Consider the following 19149-nt stretch of genomic DNA (forward strand, 5'->3'; position numbering starts at 1 on the left):
CATCGCAGCAGTCATTACCGTTTGAGTACATAATGAACTAACATTTACTTCTATGACCAAAGTACAGTGAGTTTTGCCGCTAAAGTCTATTTCCAGAAATTCAAAATGGCGGACAATGAAGAAGATCCCCCTTTTCATGTATGGAAAATGACATTTCCCCAGTCATAATGATACTTAGAATTTGATGGTTGTGGTAAGTATTCATGAAAAAGGTAGGCCTAACATTTGTGAATGGATAGGATGAATTCTGGAAATAACGAAAAATATTACACAGTGCACCTTTAAGTTAGTATGACTCACCATATGCTCCTATCCCTTCTCCATACTGTATGTCTATCTTGAATTCACCCGCAGATCCCGGATCACATGTCACCTCGAAGGGACTTGAACACTGGCTGGTGTGTGGACAGTGGAGCATGTGAAGCCGCTTTTAGCTTTTAGTGAAACTAAAATCATGAACATCCAAACCTATCTTGGACTTAACAGTACACTAGCCAAACTGTAGGTCTATTTAGGGCCGGATTAAGATGGCCTGGGGCCCCTAGGCTACAGGTTGTTGTGGACCCCCCCTGAAGGGGAATTTTGTTACAAATTTACGGTGACAGTGTCACAATTACGAACTAGGAATTAAGGATAACATGTCTACCAACTGTACTCAACACGACACGTGAATTTTTCAATATTGCATCCTGTCACAATTCTGCATTTTTTCACTTTCGGACAATCAGGCCCCCCCTGGCAGGTGGGGCCCCCTAGGCTGCAGCCATATCTAGCCTGTGCATTAATCCTGGGCCTATTCACTAATAGGTGCCAGGTATTCAATTCTTTCTTTATTCCAGACCCAGGGGGATCCATATCACATCAAATAAACATCATAGCACTGTACATAGCTTGGAAAAGATCAGAACAACAGACAAAAAAGAAGGAAACAAAAGCACAGATACAGTATATCATAATCAGGCCTGGAATTTCGTCAATTTAGGGGCAAGGCCACTTGGCCTTTTGAGTTATCCATTTTTTAAGGGCACAAAGGCCAAAAGCCAGGGCACCAAGGCCATACTTAAAAAAAAAAAAATCTAGCAGTCAAATTGAAATGTAACCACTATTCATCTGGCAGGCTGTTGTTAATTCAGAGCAAATGAAGTGCAAAATACAAGACTGTGTGAAGGGTAGTGTAAGTAACCATGTTTGTGCCAGCAAAAAGGAGGACATGTTTTTGGCCGGGGGGTTTGGGGGTCCTCTCCCAAGAAAATGTGTGTTTCTTAGATGCAATTTCATGCATTTTAATGCATTTTAATCAATTAGGCGTCAGCGAGGGCATCAAGGCCACTGTCATGGCCCTCATGGCCCTTGCGAAATTCCTGCCCTGATCATAATTCTCTTTCATTGTGTCACATACAGGCATGTTCGCCAGTGATTCCACATGTTAGAGAAGAGTCTCTCACATTTGACTTGCGCTTGACCTCCTTGGAATTCTAAGCAGCTGCCTTGTAGTGGCACCACAGGTGAGCTGTATAGGGCCTACAGTATGCCTTGAAGAGTGATATCTTGATCGGCAGGTAGTGCTGACAGTTCAGAGAAGTTATTGAATTAATTCGTTTTTGTTTGGTGAGGTGCAAAGGGGTTGGGTTTCATTTAGGTCAACATCTAATTTACATTTTCAGTTGCAAGGAAGAAGAAACTGTTTATGCCTAGGGCCAATATCCTGCATCCACGCTATCACTTTGGTTTCCTCTGAAGTGGAAGACATCACAGCAGTCACAGCAGACGTTACTGGTTGAGCATATCGAGTAGGTGCAATTTAACATTTAACTCTTTAGTGTTGTTCCATTTCTAACAAGTGATGGTTACTGTCTATCTTTGTAAGTACAAAATTGTAGCCGCTTGTTACATATACTTGTGGCATTTTTGTCTTTTAGACTAAGCTGTGCTAATTTATCTCACTAGAATACCTTTGACATCAGTAATAAGTCTGGGAGACTGAGTACAGTTGAATATAGGCTACTTTTACTTTTGTCTAATTCCACACACAAATTAGACTATTAAAAGACACCAAAAAGAATGTTATTTCAGGCACATTATATCGTCACGGTCTGTGCTAATATATACAGTAACCAAGAAGTTAAATCTCTAAGGAGTGTAATTTGTATGTAATTAATCAAACAATCAAACTTTTGTCTCAAACATACTCTTGCACAAAACCTGTCGGGTACAGTTGAGACATAGCAGAGTACAGTTGACACCTTCAAAGCCATGAGTGGCTGATGGTTCAGTCACTGTATGTGGCTCAGGTAAAGTTGAGTAAAGAATGCTACATTTGCACATTGATGTAGGCCTACAAATGAGCCGAAAAAGCATCTCAACTGTCCCCTATGACCACCTCACACATTGATTGAAAATTGTCTTGATATGGTGTGATGAAAGATGTATGATTTTGGAGCACAGAACAACGTTTGCAATCATGTAGCCTAACTTGTATCAAGAGGTTGCCTGTAAGTAAAAAAAAAAAAAAAATCAAAATCTGAACTGGAAAACACGTTTTTCCTGATAACTGTATGGAGATCTGCAATCGTACTGCATCAAATTATCTATGATCAAAGTATTAAGGACGAATGAGATCAAAGTCTGGCTGCTAAAAGATATTCCTGTTTCCTCAACTGTAGGCTAGTCTGTCCTCAGCTGCACTCAGTCTACTTAGAATGCCTTTAGTGGAATAGTCCCCTGATTCCTTGTGTTCATTATCCTATTTAGCCTACTCAAAATAATATATTTACATATTATATGTCAAATAATTTTACAGTACAGTTGCGAATTGTTCCTTGTTCCCCTTTATGGATTCCACCTGTCTCGTTTGTTCCTCTTCATCATTTCATACCTGTTTCATTTGTCCTGATTTCATTGAATGTTCCTGATTTGTTCCCTTTTTGTCTGTGCACCTGTGTCCCATTGTGTTCATCCCCATCATGTGGTCTCTTGTATTAACCCCTGCGTATTTAAGGCCTATAGGCCTATGTTTCCTTTGTCCTGTTTTGAGTCGTTCAACGTGTCATGTCATGTTATTCTGTTCTTGCCCCCTGAGATTTAGCTTTAATCATGCTCTGTACGTGTGTTTGTTTGTGAGTATCTATTGTGCGTTCAGCCTTTGCAGTTTTCAGTTTGAGTTAGATAAATGCTTTGAAGCATCCAGGACATCTTGTCTGTGCTGCAGGCTCTCATCCAGAAAACTCCTCACCCTAACTTAGATTGGCTAATCATCCCTGCAAGCATATTTACAGCGGTACACACCCTGTAATAGCTAAGCACGCTTCTGGATTGAAAGAAAGCTGTTTTCAGTGTCACTTTTTTGTGTGGCTTTTTGGCCTTTATTACGACAGGACAGTATGAGAGGAGACAGGAAACAATTGTGAGAGAGAGATGGCGTAGGGCTAGGAAATGACCCCGGCCAGACTTGAACCGGGGTCCCCGTGGGCATGCAATGTAAGCTGAAATGTGGGGGCTTAGCGTGCTGCGCCACAGCGCCCCCCAGTGTCACTTTTTGACTATTTTTGATATTGGATATTATTAGGAATTTGAAGAATATCATCGTCAACGACATCACTGTCATTGTCCAAGTCAAGGAATTTAAGAAATGGGGGACAGCAGCTACCTTAACCAGCACTACGAGGAGCATGTGCGATCTCGCATTGACCTGGTGAACTCCCTGATGTCTCTGGGAGTGGAGCAGGACTTGTCTCTGCCTGCCATCGCTGTCATAGGGGACCAGAGCTCAGGGAAGAGCTCAGTGCTGGAGGCGCTCTCTGGGGTGGCACTGCCCAGGGGAACCGGTAAGACCACATTTTATTAAACGCCCACACAACAACTTAGTATGTGTAGGCGTATAGCCTACTTGATTTGCATTATTACCGGTTGGGTAAGTTTTACAAATTGCACTTGTGACATTTAAAATGTGTGCGTTGTTGAAATTGTAGTTGTGATGTTAAGAAATAGGTGTTGAAACGTGATGGTAAGACATGAGCAAAGGGATGTCTTACTGTTACAGCTTTTGTGCGGCACAGGCCAGAATTTTCTAATGATGTTTTAAAAAATAGTCTTAACCTGAAGAAGGTTGGATGACCGAAACGTTGTATTAAAGTCTGTTGGTGGAATGAACAGTGTGGGATTTCTTTACACTTGAATTAAAAAACCCTGGAAAATATGCATGGACTGTTTTTATATGCCTATATGTGCTCAATAATGTCATTAAACCTGACATAAAATGACATATTTGGCCACGTTTTTAAATAAGAATAATCAATATGCAATTTAAAGCAAAACATGCCAAACTGAATAATAGGCCTACTCATGTTTTGTCACATTCCACATTTATGTTAAAACTGTCTCAACCAATGACGTGCAGCCTACAGGTCAGTGGTCTCAAAACAAGAAAAACAACACATTCCTTCTGTGTAATGTGATTTTGTAAAAAAAGGTTTTCAAATCCATGTTCTCGAAAATGATGAACTGTCTTTGTTGTACGCCAGTAGAGCAGGGCTGGACTGGGACCGAAAAGCGGCCCGGGATTTTTTTTGTCATACACCGGCCCGAAGACTCAAAGGCCACCTTCATAGTCTATCTTGACTGGATAAATCCACTGTCTGTGTTGATGGTGGATCAATGGGTGTCCCATTCTAATTTGAGGGCCAGTCCCCAGGAAAACGACCACAACAACAACAGTCAGCCCCCGGAGACTGTCGGCCCAGCGGGAAAATGCCCTGTACGCCAGATTACCAGTCCAACCCTGCAGTAGGGTGTACTTGCAATAGAATGTTTTATCTCTATCGTATTTACACACTTTTATCGAATGTAACTTACAAACGTACAAGTGAGGACATGATCAGCAGCACGGACTATGTGCGGAAATGCAGATTATTTCCACAATTATTTGCGGATAAAACATAGGGGGTGAATTCAGGTAAATTAGGTCACTTTAAGCCATGCACTTATGCAAAAAAGTGGCTCAATTTACCTTAATTCACCACATAGTGAATATTTACAGTATAGCTTGTGAGAGGTATGCGTGATGTTTTCTCATTTATCTCACTCCAGGCATTGTGACTCGCTGTCCACTGGTACTGCAGTTGAAGAGAGCCAGCCACGGCACTGCTTGGTCTGGGAGGCTTTCATACCAGGGATACGAAGTGGGACTTGAAAAACCAGAAGATGTCGGAGATGAAGTCATTGAAGGTCATTGTTTCATTTTGCTGTTTTGGTTNTGAATAGAAAGTGAAAGTGAAAGCCCATTGGGAAACTCCAACTCCCATTGTCATTGTGACACAGCACACAAGTGAACACTGCACACTGCACACAACGAAATTGCATTTTATGCCTCACCCGTGCAAGGGGGCAGCCCTCAGTGGCGCCCCATGGGGAGCAGTGCGGTGGGACGGTACCATGCTCAGGGTACCTCAGTCATGGAGGAGGATGGGGGAGAGCACTGGTTGATTACTCCCCCCACCAACCTGGCGGGTCGGGAGTCGAACCGGCAACCTCTGGGATGCAAGTCTGACGCCCTAACCGCTCACCCATGACTGCCTACTGTTATATAGTTCAAGTTTGATTTTTATGTATTTATTTCTTTATTTTTAAGAACGAAAGAAAGAAAGACTTTAGCAAACCTTGTATTGGTAGAATTCATCCGATTTTATTTCCTCTCATAACAATGAGTGATTTTTTTTTTCAGATAGCACTTTACTTGACGCCGGTGTCCTATGAATGTCATTACAGTGTCATAATAGTGTCATGACACAGTCATAGATAAGTCATAAACATTATGTTTATGTCATAAACATTTTATGACAGTTGGCCTTAAGTGACATTCGGTTGGCCTTAAGTGACATTCGGTTATGGCAAAGACAACTGTGTCAAGTAAATGTGACAACGGCGTCAAGTAAAGTGTTACCTTTTTTTCTCTACCTCTGTCAATCTCAAAATCTCAGACAATTTGGTTTGGTTAGGTTAGGTTTATTTCTGGATATAGGAAGACAATGGGTACAAGGGACAACATGTTAAAGTGTCAAACACCAACATGGTCCTTGATGGAAAAGGAGAGGACACACAAATACATGCAACAAATATCACATATACATGTACATGTATACAATCACATTCCCAAGTCACATTCCTAGTTCTCTACTTTATTCCACAAAAAGCTCTAACCCTTAGTTTAAAAAACATTTTAGTTTCTGCAATTGTAATATTAGTGGAGGCTACTCCATAGCATAATCCCTGTATAAAAGAAAGAGCTATGTGCCATACTCTTCAGGAGTGGACACTTGCTCTTGCTTCATGGGCATGTTGAGTATGCACCATTACAGTTTGGAAACCCAAATAATTAGAGGCTATCCCATTGATACTGTTGAACATTCAGTGATTCATGTGATTCAGTTTTAGCTGATCAACCCTTAGTTTTACAGGCAGAAAGTTCACTTTCTTAAAATCATCAAAAGTGACATGATACCTAGATGGTAATATACGTATAACGGATCATGTTGTCCTGCATAACCTGCCTTTTGCTTTTGATTTTCACTGTCAGGCCACCGTACCATGCTGAACAGGCACAGTCAAAATGGCACTGCACAAGCACTGACACAATACGTTTTTTTTTATACCTTAAAATTGAATTGCCTTGTGCTACGGTGCAAAAAAATTTAATTCATTTACTAGACTGAATTAACGACTCACCAGTAAGGGTGTCATGAATCTCAGAGATGGAGTCATCAGCATAGATAATTACTTAACATTTTACAGCTGCAGGCATATCACTTACATAAATAAGAAATAACAAAGGGCCTAAAATTGAACCTTGGGGCACGCCACCAGATGTTTGCAAAGGTTCTGACAACACTCAATCATAATCACAGATTTGATTTCTATTCGATAGGTATGATTTGAACCAATGTAATGATGCCTGGCGAAAACCCATGCAGCGCAACTTAAATTTAAAGAAAATTGAATGGTCCACAGTGTGAAACGTTTTCTGCAAATCCAATAAAACCATGCCAGTATAATTTCCTTTTTCACTTTCTTGTTGTCTTTAGCATAGACTAGTGAGGCATGTGTCCAGATTGAGGTCATAACAAGACCATCTGATCAAAGATCACTCTTTCCAAAATTGCAAACAAAGTCAGTAGAATTGACACTGGTCTATAGTTTTTCACATCTGTCCTTCTATTTTTGAATAGAATCGCTGTCTTATCCGATCATAGTTTGAATACATTAATGCATTTTATCATTATTTTTCCACCTACAGCCCAGAATACTCTTGCAGGTGAGGGGCACGACATCAGCGACAAGAAAATCAACCTGGAGATCTTTGCCTCCAATGTTCCTGATCTGACCCTCATTGACCTGCCAGGCATTGCTAGAGTTGCCACTGGCAACCAGTCTGACAATATTGATGAAAAGGTCAGAGGGAACAGTTTCATCATTGAGAGAGAGATAGAGAGAGAGAGAGAGAGAGAGAGAGAGAGAGAGAGAGAGAGAGAGAGAGATGAGTGTATGAATGAGTATTGCACCATAATTGATCATTCCTCTTCTACAGACACAAAGCTCACACACGCATATTTGTTTTAGATTAAGAAACTCATACTGCAATACATCAAACAGCAAGAGACCATCATTTTGGTAGTGGTGCCAGCAAATGTTGACATCGCCACCACTGAGGCTCTGCGGATGGCTAAAACAGTGGACCCTGAAGGACAAAGGACTCTGGGTAATATAGTTTTTTCCATTATGGAAAAAATAGTTAAAGGTACACTGTGCAGGAAACGGTCAAAAAAGGTACTGCAACTATGCTGCTCATTGAAACTGGGCTGCCTTTTGCCAAGTTTGATCTTTTCATGAAAGGTTACTAAGCAATAAACAAATATTTTTTAGTATGACCCAAGTACAGTCATTTTTGCAGCTAAAAATGGCTATTTCTGGGAATTCAAAATGGCGGACCATGGAGAAGATCCCCCTTTTCATGTATGAAAAGGGCATTTTTTCAGTCATTATTCATGAAAAAGGTAACATTAGTGAATGGGCTGCATGAATTCTGGAAATAAACAACTAAAAATCTTGCACAGTGTACCTTTAAGAACTTAAAAGAATGAATTGTATAAAATATATACTTCATGTAAGATACTCCTGAAAGTGTCCCCTTTTGGTGTTTTCTCATACAGAATTATTATATGAACAAAACATGATATGAAGCATACAAAGAAAGTAATTGAAGAGTTCAGATACAAAAACCCCTAACTCCATTTCTGAAGACTTCTATATTTTTGGAGAACTCAGTTGTTGGTTTGGTTTACATTCATGTACTTGATAATACATATAAATAGTTATATTACATAAATAATTAACAAAATATGCAATTTTGATAGCATTGTATTAAATAAAAAATTAATTAAGATTATATTCTGAAAAGGCACTTAGGGGGTTTTGCCTCTGAACCTTTCAACTGTATCATACACATTATCTATAAACGTTTCACCTAATAATTCTGTAAGGGGCCACTTTCACGAGTAAATTTACCATACCATGTCAAATAAAAATCTTTTAGAATCTGTAAAACTTGTACAAAACTTGAGTATGATTTTTACAATATCCTCCTTTCCATATGCGTTGTCAGGCTGTAAAAAGTATGTTGTTTTGCTTTGTCATGCATATTATGTGGCATCACATGACTAAATTCATGAAACTATGTCAGGGTTTACATGTAAAGATTACAGTCAGTGTTGCCAGATTGGGCGGGTGCCCGCCCAATTGGGCTACTTTGGATGATCGTCTGCGGTAAAAATCGGGAAAAATTGGCTATTGGCATTTTTTCCAGCCGTTTTGGGCCCATAGAAGTCAATGTAATTTGTTGAATTTGGGCGGAATTTATCACATTTTGGCGTTTTTTGAGAAGCTTTGGGGCGGGATTTGGTCAGACACATCTGGCAACACTGATTACAGTAGTTTTGAGAAATGTCAAGGTTGACACAAGGCTGACATTTGCTCATCTGCAGGCATCTTGACAAAGCCAGATTTGGTGGACAAAGGTGCAGAAGAGGGAGTTGTCAAAACTCTGAACAACCAAGCTATCAGGCTGGAGAAAGGGTACATGGTAGTCAGGTGTCGTGGCCAGAAAGACATCACGGATGGCATGTCTCTGGACAAATCTCTTCAGAAAGAGAGAGAGTTCTTCTCAAATCACATGAACTTCCGGTGGGTAAATTAAAGCATATACAGAATTTTACTGAATACCAGAATATTACAACAGATACAGGGGCGGATCTAGCCATTTTGGGGCCCTAGGCAAAATATCAACATGGGGCCCTCAAAAGTCATTATATAGTCATAGAATTCTGTGTTTCTGTGCTAATAAAGTGTCTTGTCTCATATATACTGCATCCTTAATTACTTTGCACAAATGACAAAGCCTACTTTTTGTGTGTTTACTGTAACTGGTGTGACAATGGGGGCCCCTTTGGAGGACAGATTTGGTCGGGGCCCTGGGCAATTGCCTAGGTTTGCCTAATGGAAAGTCCGCCTCTGAACAGATTATACTGACACAGTCTCACCCACCATCTATTTCTAATCCATTAGCATTTTCCTGGATGAAAGAAAAGCATCTATTCCCCACCTGTCGGAGAAATTAACCAAGGAACTGGTGTATCACATCGGCGTGAGTACATCTTGTGTTCATGGTTGCAATGAAATTCATTTCAGCTGATGTGTAAATGCCCTAACAATACAAGCTGTTGCTAATTTCGTTATACACGAGTCACAATTACAATTGTTTTGTTGAATTTACCAAATTCATCCTTTTAAAGCACAAGAGATAATAGAGTACTTTTAAGGCATTTATGGCAAGTGTGTTTTTTTTGCTCTTTATCATGATCGTCACGATACTTCCAATACAACTCAATTGTTTGATGGTGAAAGTAAAATCGTTGTATGGTTTTCTGCGCTGCACTACCAGAGGTCCATTCCACTGCTGGAGAGGCAGGTGATTGACAAACTGGAGCAGACATCTACACAGCTGAAATTGCTGGGAGACAGAATCCCTGAAGACGAGGCTGGCAGAGTTAAATTCCTCACTGGGGTTCGTTCTTATTTAATTTACCAAATACAGGGGGTTGATGTGGCGAACTGCAGGCAAACTGTCCCTTATGACCCAGTTTCGAATCTGACCTCACATCATTTCCTAATTCTACTAAAGGTTTTCTATTTGGTACGATAAAAAAAGTGAGAAAAGGTCGTGCCGTGCATTAATTTATTTTATCAATACACAGATGTGTTTCGGCATTCTGCCTTCCTGAGTGTGCATGGTGCAACCTTGTAGGGCTGCTCGATTATGGAAAAAAATCATAATCACGATTATTTTGGTCAAAATCGTAATCACGATTATTAATCACGATTATTGATTTTTTGCAGATTTTTTTTTGAAAATTATAACAAGATGAAACATAACCAAGAATGAATTATGTACGGGATGAGCAAAAGAAAATGAATTTTAATAATTATGTATAGGCAATAGCATGAAACTAAGGTGGACAATGTAGCGAAGGGGAGTAGAGTTGCCGGGACTCTCTGGGGTAGTAATCTGGGGCTCTGACCGCTACACCAAAGAGCCAGGCTCACAACTTCGATTTCACGATTTTATCTTCGATTATTTTCGATTAATTGTGAAGCCCTACAACCTTGCTTTTCAGTTTTACGAAGTTCTGGTCAGCACCCTAAAAAGAAAAAGAATCAGTTGGGTGAAGCCTGCTCCAACCTTGAAATAATTAGTAAGCTGCCATAGGCCATGTTAAAGTGTAACAACTAACAGCATCACCAAGTATCATCAATACAACAAAGTGAGATCAACTCCGGCCCCCTAAAATGGCGTGACTTTCCCATTGAACGCCATGAATTCTCCTAGGCTTAATCTTAAATGGTGCACTTGTAAACTTCGGTGTTCGTGTTTCAGTGCGTATGGCGTATTAGTGACACACTGAAACATAATGCCCGAAGTACACAAGTTCACCATCTTAGATCCAGCACTAGTCTCCTAGACATGGCTTCCATAGGATGGCAGCTTAGAAAAGTAGTGAGTAGACACACTGGACATAACTCCTTTGCTGATTCTATCTCTGCACTTGGATATCAGCGGTTGCAACACCCTGTAAGAATGGCGTTGTTTCTAAACAAACGGTGGACTACCAAAGTTCTTTATGCCTAGTTTTACATGTCAACAACCCAGCAACTCTACAGAATGACATTTTGGGCAACTTTGAGCGTCGTAAATGGGTGCAAAGTAGAGATTTATAAATACTGGCTACTTTCATGCCCTGATGAACCACGGCAAAAGCCTTATGTTAGCATCGGCTAACTAGCACTGCATTTCTCAATGCAAGGCACGAATGGAGTTAAAGGGACACTGTGCAGGAAATGGTCAAAAAAGGTACTGCAACTATGCTGCTCATTGAAACTAGGCTCCCTATTGCCAAATTTGATCTTTACATGAACGTTTACTAAGTAATAAACAAATATTAACTAGTATGGTCCAATTACAGTCATTTTTGCAGCTAAAAATGGCTATTTTAGGAAATTCAAAATGGTGGACCATGGAGAAGATCCCCCTTTTCATGTATGAAAAGTGCAATTTTTCCAGTCATAATGAATACTTAGAATTTGATGGTGGTGGTAAGTATTCATGAAAAGGTAACATCAGTGAGTGGCCAGCATGAATTCTGGAAATGAACAACTAAAAATCTCACACAGTGTCCCTTTAAGGTAAGCACCAACCTAGCCCACAGCATCATGTTTTAACACCATTTAAGCCATTTTACACCGGATTATTCCTTTAAGTACTGTTGATTCTGGAAGAAACTCCTTATGCCTTGTCCACACCAAAAGCGACATACGCTGCCTGGTAGCAGAAGAAATTTCGCCTTGAATTCACTGTATTCGCTCTGGGCGGGGCATTGACATGTTTGATTTAGCTAATCACATCACAGTTCTGGCTTGACAGCCTGGGACATTCAGAGTTATGAACATTCCAGCTGGTCCAACCCCATCTCGCAGGTTACATACCGGCATTCAGACATACCGCCATTCCGACATACCGCCATTCCGACATACCGCCATTCCGACAATTACTTTTTATTGCAAAAACCATTTTCCAGCTTGCAGGAACTGTTTTCAGACCCTACCTGTAAGGGCATTTGGACGTGACAAAATTAGACACGAAATTATACACTAATCCTGTAATTGCGCTGACACTCTCCACTTCCGCTCATGTAGCGACATTGTTGCAAATGTCAATTGAGTTAGAATGTGCCTTTACGTACTTGCAACAATGTTCAAATGGCTCGGAATGACAATCAAATACTGTCGGAATGGCGGTATGTCGGAATGGCCGTTGCGGGGTCAGTTCTATGTTCCCACAGTCCATCGGTCCCACAGCCCATTGGTCCCACAGCTTATTCTTGCTGCTCCATGTTCCTACTTTTTAAAGAAATTATTCAACTAGAATGGGCACTCGGTAGAGCGCATACCTTCGCCTACGCCACTTATTTTTTTCTGGCCATCTTCAGAGTGTGGGGCATAACATTCTCCAAATTTTGGTGTTAGTTTCATTTAAATCGGACCGGAAAATCGTAATATTACATTTTTGGCCCAGTCTTGACCTCTTATTCAATTCCGCATGCACACGTTGTTCTGGCATATAGTGCTTGGCAAAGAAAAACGTTTTTGACCTTTTCGTGACCTTGACCTTGACCTTTGACCCAATCACTCCCAAAAAGTAATCGATTGTTCCTTGGGTCATGACCAATCATCCCAGTAAATTTCATAAAAATCGGCTCAATTTACGTTTTTGACCTTTTCGTGACCTTGACCTTGAACTTTGACCCAATCACTCCCAAAAAGTAATCGATTGTTCCTTGGGTCATGACCAATCATCCCACTAAATTTCATAAAAATTGGCTCAATTTACGTTTTTGACCTTTTCGTGACCTTGACCTTTGACCTTTGACCCAATCACTCCCAAAAACTAATCGATTGTCCCTTGGGTCATGACCAATCATCTCACTAAATGTCATAAAAATCGGCTCAGTTCTGTCTGAGTTATACGAAGTACAAACAAACATTTTGACCTTGACCTTTGACCCAATCACTCCCAAAAACTAATCGATTGTTCCTTGGGTCATGACCAATCATCCCACTAAATTTCATAAAAATCGGCTCAGTTCTGACTGAGTTATACGAAGTACAAACAAACAAACAAACAAACATATTCACAAACTAGAATGGGCACTCGGTAGAGCGCAAACCTTCGCCTACGCCACTTATTTTTTTCTGGCCATCTTCAGAGTGTGGGGCATAACATTCTCCAAATGTTGGTGTTAGTTTCATTGAAATCGGACCGGAATATCGTAATATTACATGTTTGGCCGAGTTTTGACCTCTTATTCAATTTTGCATGCACACGTTGTTCTGGCATATATTGCTTGGCAAAGAAAAACGTTTTTGACCTTTTCGTGACCTTGACCTTGACCTTTGACCCAATCACTCCCAAAAAGTAATCGATTGTTCCTTGGGTCATGACCAATCCTCCCAGTAAATTTCATATAAATCGGCTGAATTTACGTTTTTGACCTTTTCGTGACCTTGACCTTGACCTTTGACCCAATCACTCCCAAAAAGTAATCGATTGTTCCTTGGGTCATGACCAATCATCCCAGTAAATTTCATAAAAATCGGCTCAATTTACGTTTTTGACCTTGACCTTGACCTTTGACCCAATAACTCCCAAAAACTAATCGATTGTTCCTTGGTTCATGACCAATCATCCCACTAAATGTCATAAAAATCGGCTCAGTTCTGTCTGAGTTATACGAAGTACAAACAAACATTTTGACCTTGACATCTGACCTTTGACCCAATCACTCCCAAAAACTAATCGATTGTTCCTTGGGTCATGACCAATCATCCCACTGAATTTCATAAAAATCGGCTCAGTTCTGTCTGAGTTATACGAAGTACAAACAAACATATTAACAAATAAATAAATAAATAAATAAATAAATAAATAAATACACGACGGTCAAAACATAACCTTCGCCGACTTTGTCTTGGCGAAGGTAATAAATACACAGCGGTCAAAACATAACCTTCTGGCGAAGGTAATAAAAATAAATAAATAAATAAATACACAGCGGTCAAAACATAACCTTCTGGCGAAGGTAAATATAGGCTCTATTTTCTACAACTCCATGTTCCCACCTTTCTGATAGAGGTGCTTAACTCGAATCTTTGAGGCGTCCGGATTGATTGGATCATTGCAAGGAAGGTATCCGGATTAGATGGATCACTCGGATTACTTATTTAAAATAAATGCAAATAAATAATAATAATGTATTTTTTAAAACGTTTCTGCCGTTAAGTGGCTATGCGCCTCGCCTTTGTTGTCCCATTTATCAATTCACGTTGATAAATCAAAGAGTAAGACAATTTGATCAACAAAACTCACTTTATGAATCGTCACAGTTCCTAAACTCATGCTGCGATCCGACCCATCTGGGTCTCCTCACTAAACATGCGACCACGACTCGAAGAGCATTTGGCAGCAGTGAAACGGCATGTATTTGTAACGGTATGTGTTTGTATTTAAGAAGACTAAAAGTCAAATATTTGGGAGCAGAAGTCTAGTTGAGCAGTGATAGACAGGAGGCGAGCAGCAGATGACCACTCGCTTCCTCTGCCGAGTTGCCTTGCGACTCGCACACTAGTGGCAAAAACGAAACTTAAGCGTTGATCCGATCCGCAGGGGATTCGCTGCTACCAACAACTCAGTCAGGATTGGTCTCACCAAGTCGCAGAGGGTGCCGCCGCTGATTCGGACGAGGGGAGTGACAGCAGTGGCTTTAAAGTCTGTAGGGCCTACGCTGTAACTCAGTGAGTGATAGTAGAGTCACAAGAGTAGCCTACAGACTGAAATGTAAAAGCGTTGGCAGAGCACTGTTAACATTTATAAATGAAGACCTCAACAGAGTCACAAGCACACACATTGGGAGTGGGGATCCGCGACTCAATTGGCCACAACAGGCAGGATGGATCAAACAGGCTCGATGAATGACGACTCAGACCTTACTCAGTGAGTGTTCGTGACTGAACAGCATACTAGAGAGATTAGAGAATGGCTGTTGTAGTCAACTAAAGAGGATATATTCCGGTTTCACAATTTCTCACGCTGCAACTGCCATTTTGTTGACATATTAATGAAATGCTGTCTGACCCGTCTTTGGCGGATCAATGCATGACAGCCATCCGGTCTGTCCACAAGAAGAGGGCTTGATCCGGCTCTCCAAATGGATCATCCGGGTTTTAATCAGCCCTAATTTCTGAGTAAACTAAGAGAACATGCCTTTCTCCCTGTCATGGGACATAGGGCCTACATTTTAATAAATTCTTAGAAATGTGGGAGCATGGGCCAGTAGGTATAAGCTGTGGGACCAATGGGCCTAAACATTAATGTTAAAAGTCTTAGTGATGTGGGACCAATGGGCTGTGGGAACATAGACACGCTCCCGCGGTTGCCCCCCATCTCTCCTACTCTCTTCCTGTCATCCCCTCGCTGTCTTGCCAATATAGGCCCCCATTCCATGGATCTAACCTAGAATGTGTCACCTAGGGATGAATAAATTATACTTATGGTGAAAAATTGCTATTGTTTTGCAGAAAATTCTCGAATTTACTCAGGTCCTCACAAATGTGGTCAGAGCAGAGGAGGATTTAGAGGATTCCGACACCCGGGTTTTCACAAAAATTCGGAACCTATTCAAGGTTTGGAAGGCAGAACTTGATGAAAAAGACAAACGACGTAAGTTCTTGTTATATGTTATGTTATTACATTCTTCTGTCTATGATCAAATCTGCAGAATTACTGATGGTAGGCCTTCATCATTTCAGTGAAAAGGAAAATGGATGCAGCGGCCATGAAAGAATATGCTGAACAGCACAGAGGAAAAGAGCTGCCAGGCTTTCTCAACTACAGGATATTTGAAGACCTTGTCAAGGGACACGTGAAGGAATTGGAGGTCCCAGCATTAGATCTTCTGCGATGTTGTAAAGGTAGGAGAGAAATCTTCTTGTTTGCTCTTTATTTGAAAAAGGGAACCTTCTGACAACAACATTTTGAGTGGATTTGGTTTTTATGTACAGAACACTCTAAACTGGAATTGACTCTCAAGAGCTTTGCCCTGTATAGGCTATATACATCCAGTGATACAGATTCAATGTAATGATTATCCCAACTAGAGGCTTTGCATATCATTCAAAAACTACTGCACAACAAAAATCGAACAATCCTATGTAGAATAAAGTATACAGTACTTTGAGGCTCATTTAAGAATGTTCACATGGACATGTGTGTCGATTCTCAAAATCATCGTTGTATCAGCAGTACAGACAGTATTTTGTTTTGAAATTTACTGGGAATTAAACTATACACGTCCTTTCCTGCATTATTTTCAAAAGATATCATTTGCATGAATGTCAGTGAGATCACCACAAAGTTCTTTGAGATTTACCCCTACCTGATGAGGGAAGTCAGGATTAACCTGGAGAAACTGAGGGACCAGGAGTACAAAAGGGCGGAGAAGAAACTGAAGTCCCAGTTTGCCATGGAGAAAATGGTCTACTCGGAAGACGGCCTCTACATTGAGAAGTTCTTAGTGGTTAAATCGGAAACTGAGGCGGACAAGAAGTCTAACTCGAAAGATTCCGATTTTGATGGGACGACTCAACACCTGAGAGCCTACCTTAAAGTATGTCACCTCTTACCTCTTCATACCTCCTTTTCTACTGTATTTTCCCTATATATATGACAAGTATACTGAAAAGTTAACAACTATAGTGCTATACTACTATGGCATAACACACAGGGCCTTTAGTAATGCAGTGCGACTTGGTCATTGCCATTCTGGTAACAACATATTTATAACGCTGTTATTAACGTGTTAGACATTGGTAATGGGGGCAGCCGTGACCTAGTGGTTAGAGAGTTGGTCTTTCAATTTTGGGGTTGCCGGTTCGAATCACCCCTGACCTCTCCCTACATATCCATACATGACTAAAGTGCCCTTCAGCAAAGCACCTAACCCCACATTGCTCCAGGGACTGTAACCAATACCCTGAAAAATAATAACTGTAAGTCGCTTTGAATAAATGAAAGCGTCAGCTAAGTGCAATGTAATGTAATGTAATGTAATGGTATTGTATATTTTCCCCAGATCACTACAGATCGCCTAGTCAATCAGGTGCCCCTGATCGTGCTTCATCACATGCTGGACCAGTACATTGGGCAGATGAAGGAGGCCATGTTGGGCATTTTAACACACAAGAAGTTTGAGAAGTTTACAGAGGAGAGGTCTGATGTTGCCCAGGAGAGGAAGAATCTCCGCAGCAGAATGGAACGCCTCGAAGAAGCCAGGCAAGCTCTCAACAGCTTTGTCCCAGTTTAAATATGCAGTGGGTCAAGGAGGGTACAGTTCTCTCTCTCTCTCTCTCTCTCTCTCTCTCTCTCTCTCTCTCTCCCTCTCTCTCTCTCGTTCCTATTCTGTGATTAAAAAAATGCATCTTAAATTTTGGCAGATGCTCCATACTTTACTAGCATGTTTCTGGTCTGCATACACTTATTTTTAAAAAGAAAATCTAGCTTCTAAAGCTCAGTTGTCAGTGTGACTTTTAATTGCAGTTGGTGTATCAGGGGTGTTATTTTCTTTTTTTCTCTCTCATTTATGACATTTTAAACATTCAATTTCTGCAAGGGATGACCATTTCTGAAAGTTGTCCTCCTCGTAGTGCTGAGTCAAGGTCTTAGGCAAGAAGAGGGAACAATGAGGAGCATAGGCGTGCACAGATAGGGACGAGGTGGTGCTATAGCACCTGCCCCTTTGCCCTCCTGGAAAAGTTGTTTTTTGAAAGTTTTTTTTGTCACAGTGTACTGTGATCCATGTTGACATGACAATCTACAATTGCTTCACAGTCAAAAGTTATGTTGGTGGCTATGGTTGTTGCCTATGATTACGTCCTTGATTGTTTGGGTTAAAAAGCACCTGCCAAATGCATTGTAATGTAATGTAATGTAAAAAAGCATGTGGCAACAATACCCTGATATAATATAGGCCTATAGTCTTAACAGCCTCAGGCAGCCAGCATTCCACTTCCAATACTCTTAGAGCAGGGGTGTCAAACTCAGGCCCGGGAGCCAAAGTTGGCCCGCGGAGCCATTTTTTGGCCCGCAAGATCATTTCAAATGTGTATTACGGTGGGCCCACATACCCCATTAATATATAGAAAATAGAAGGCTAAATTTTGTGTATCACAGGAATTATGAGTGGTCCATATAGTGTTGGCATACTTGAAGATAGAAGTATACGATATACGAGTATCTCTGGCCCATGGTCGTAGGTAGGGAAAATTGATTTAGTCACTGTAATCTGGGCTATTGGAAATGTTTGTTGCCTACTACACCCATGATACGTTGTGGGAATATATTTTCTTCTGTTGTAGATGATGAAAATACATGCAGTACAATAAATTAAAAAAAATGTTAATAAACTGCCGATATTGCATGGTTATATTTATTCCTCTGATAAAAACCCAACATAAAAGCACACAAAACATTGTATTGCATGAATGTATGTCTCACATATTTGAGAATGTATTTGGCACAATAAAAGGCAAATATGTGGGATCATCTGTATCTGTTTATGATGTTATAAATGCCAGTTGGCCTCTGATGGCCTCACTGCAAGTCATCCCAATTCTGAAGCCATTTGTAGTGAAGAAGAGCCTTCTGTAATTTGAACCCATGACCGAAGTACCAAATACAAATACCATCCATTCTTTTGGGTAGTTGTTCTATGAAACTCAATTGTTTAACTAAAGGGGAGGTGTAATATGCACCTAGTTCCAAAAATGACACAGTATCACCTTAAAACACCAAATATGTCATTTTTGCTGTATTTTATGTCAGCCATCTTGGATTTTTGTAGGCTACTAACATTTAAGGGGGGAAATGTAAACAGGTTGTTTTGTATTCAGGGGGTCCAAGAAATATATAAAAACATCAATTCCAAAAATGTATAC

General features: G+C 40.5%; 1 protein-coding gene across 2 annotated transcripts; it reads left to right on the plus strand.

The window, feature by feature from the left end:
* Positions 1-1687: 1687 nt before the first annotated feature.
* On the plus strand, positions 1688-18655 carry LOC134459893 (interferon-induced GTP-binding protein Mx-like). 2 transcript variants are annotated; one of them, XM_063212398.1, is made up of 12 exons: positions 1688-1790; positions 3566-3824; positions 5086-5223; positions 7289-7443; positions 7612-7750; positions 9033-9231; positions 9613-9691; positions 9989-10111; positions 15736-15877; positions 15967-16128; positions 16606-16823; positions 17289-18655. In XM_063212398.1, the coding sequence occupies exons 2-12, from the start codon at positions 3629-3631 to the stop codon at positions 17517-17519; spliced, it is 1782 nt and encodes a 593-aa protein (XP_063068468.1). In that variant the 5' UTR covers positions 1688-1790; positions 3566-3628; the 3' UTR covers positions 17520-18655. The 2 variants fall into 2 exon arrangements, with proteins under 2 accessions (XP_063068468.1, XP_063068467.1); XM_063212397.1 differs by having other exon boundaries at positions 1689-1790; positions 16534-16823.
* The last annotated feature ends 494 nt before the right edge of the window (positions 18656-19149 follow it).

This window comes from Engraulis encrasicolus, chromosome 12 (genome assembly GCF_034702125.1).
Source record: "Engraulis encrasicolus isolate BLACKSEA-1 chromosome 12, IST_EnEncr_1.0, whole genome shotgun sequence".
Taxonomy (NCBI): domain Eukaryota; kingdom Metazoa; phylum Chordata; class Actinopteri; order Clupeiformes; family Engraulidae; genus Engraulis; species Engraulis encrasicolus.

Excerpts from the sequence above, each read along its gene's own strand:
- LOC134459893 (XM_063212397.1), top strand. The coding sequence starts at position 3,629 with ATGGGGGACAGCAGCTACCTTAACCAGCACTACGAGGAGCATGTGCGA. Across the intron at positions 5,224-7,288 it reads CGGAGATGAAGTCATTGAAG|CCCAGAATACTCTTGCAGGT; the intron begins GTCATTGTTTCA and ends TTCCACCTACAG. Across the intron at positions 15,878-15,966 it reads TGATGAAAAAGACAAACGAC|TGAAAAGGAAAATGGATGCA; the intron begins GTAAGTTCTTGT and ends TCATCATTTCAG.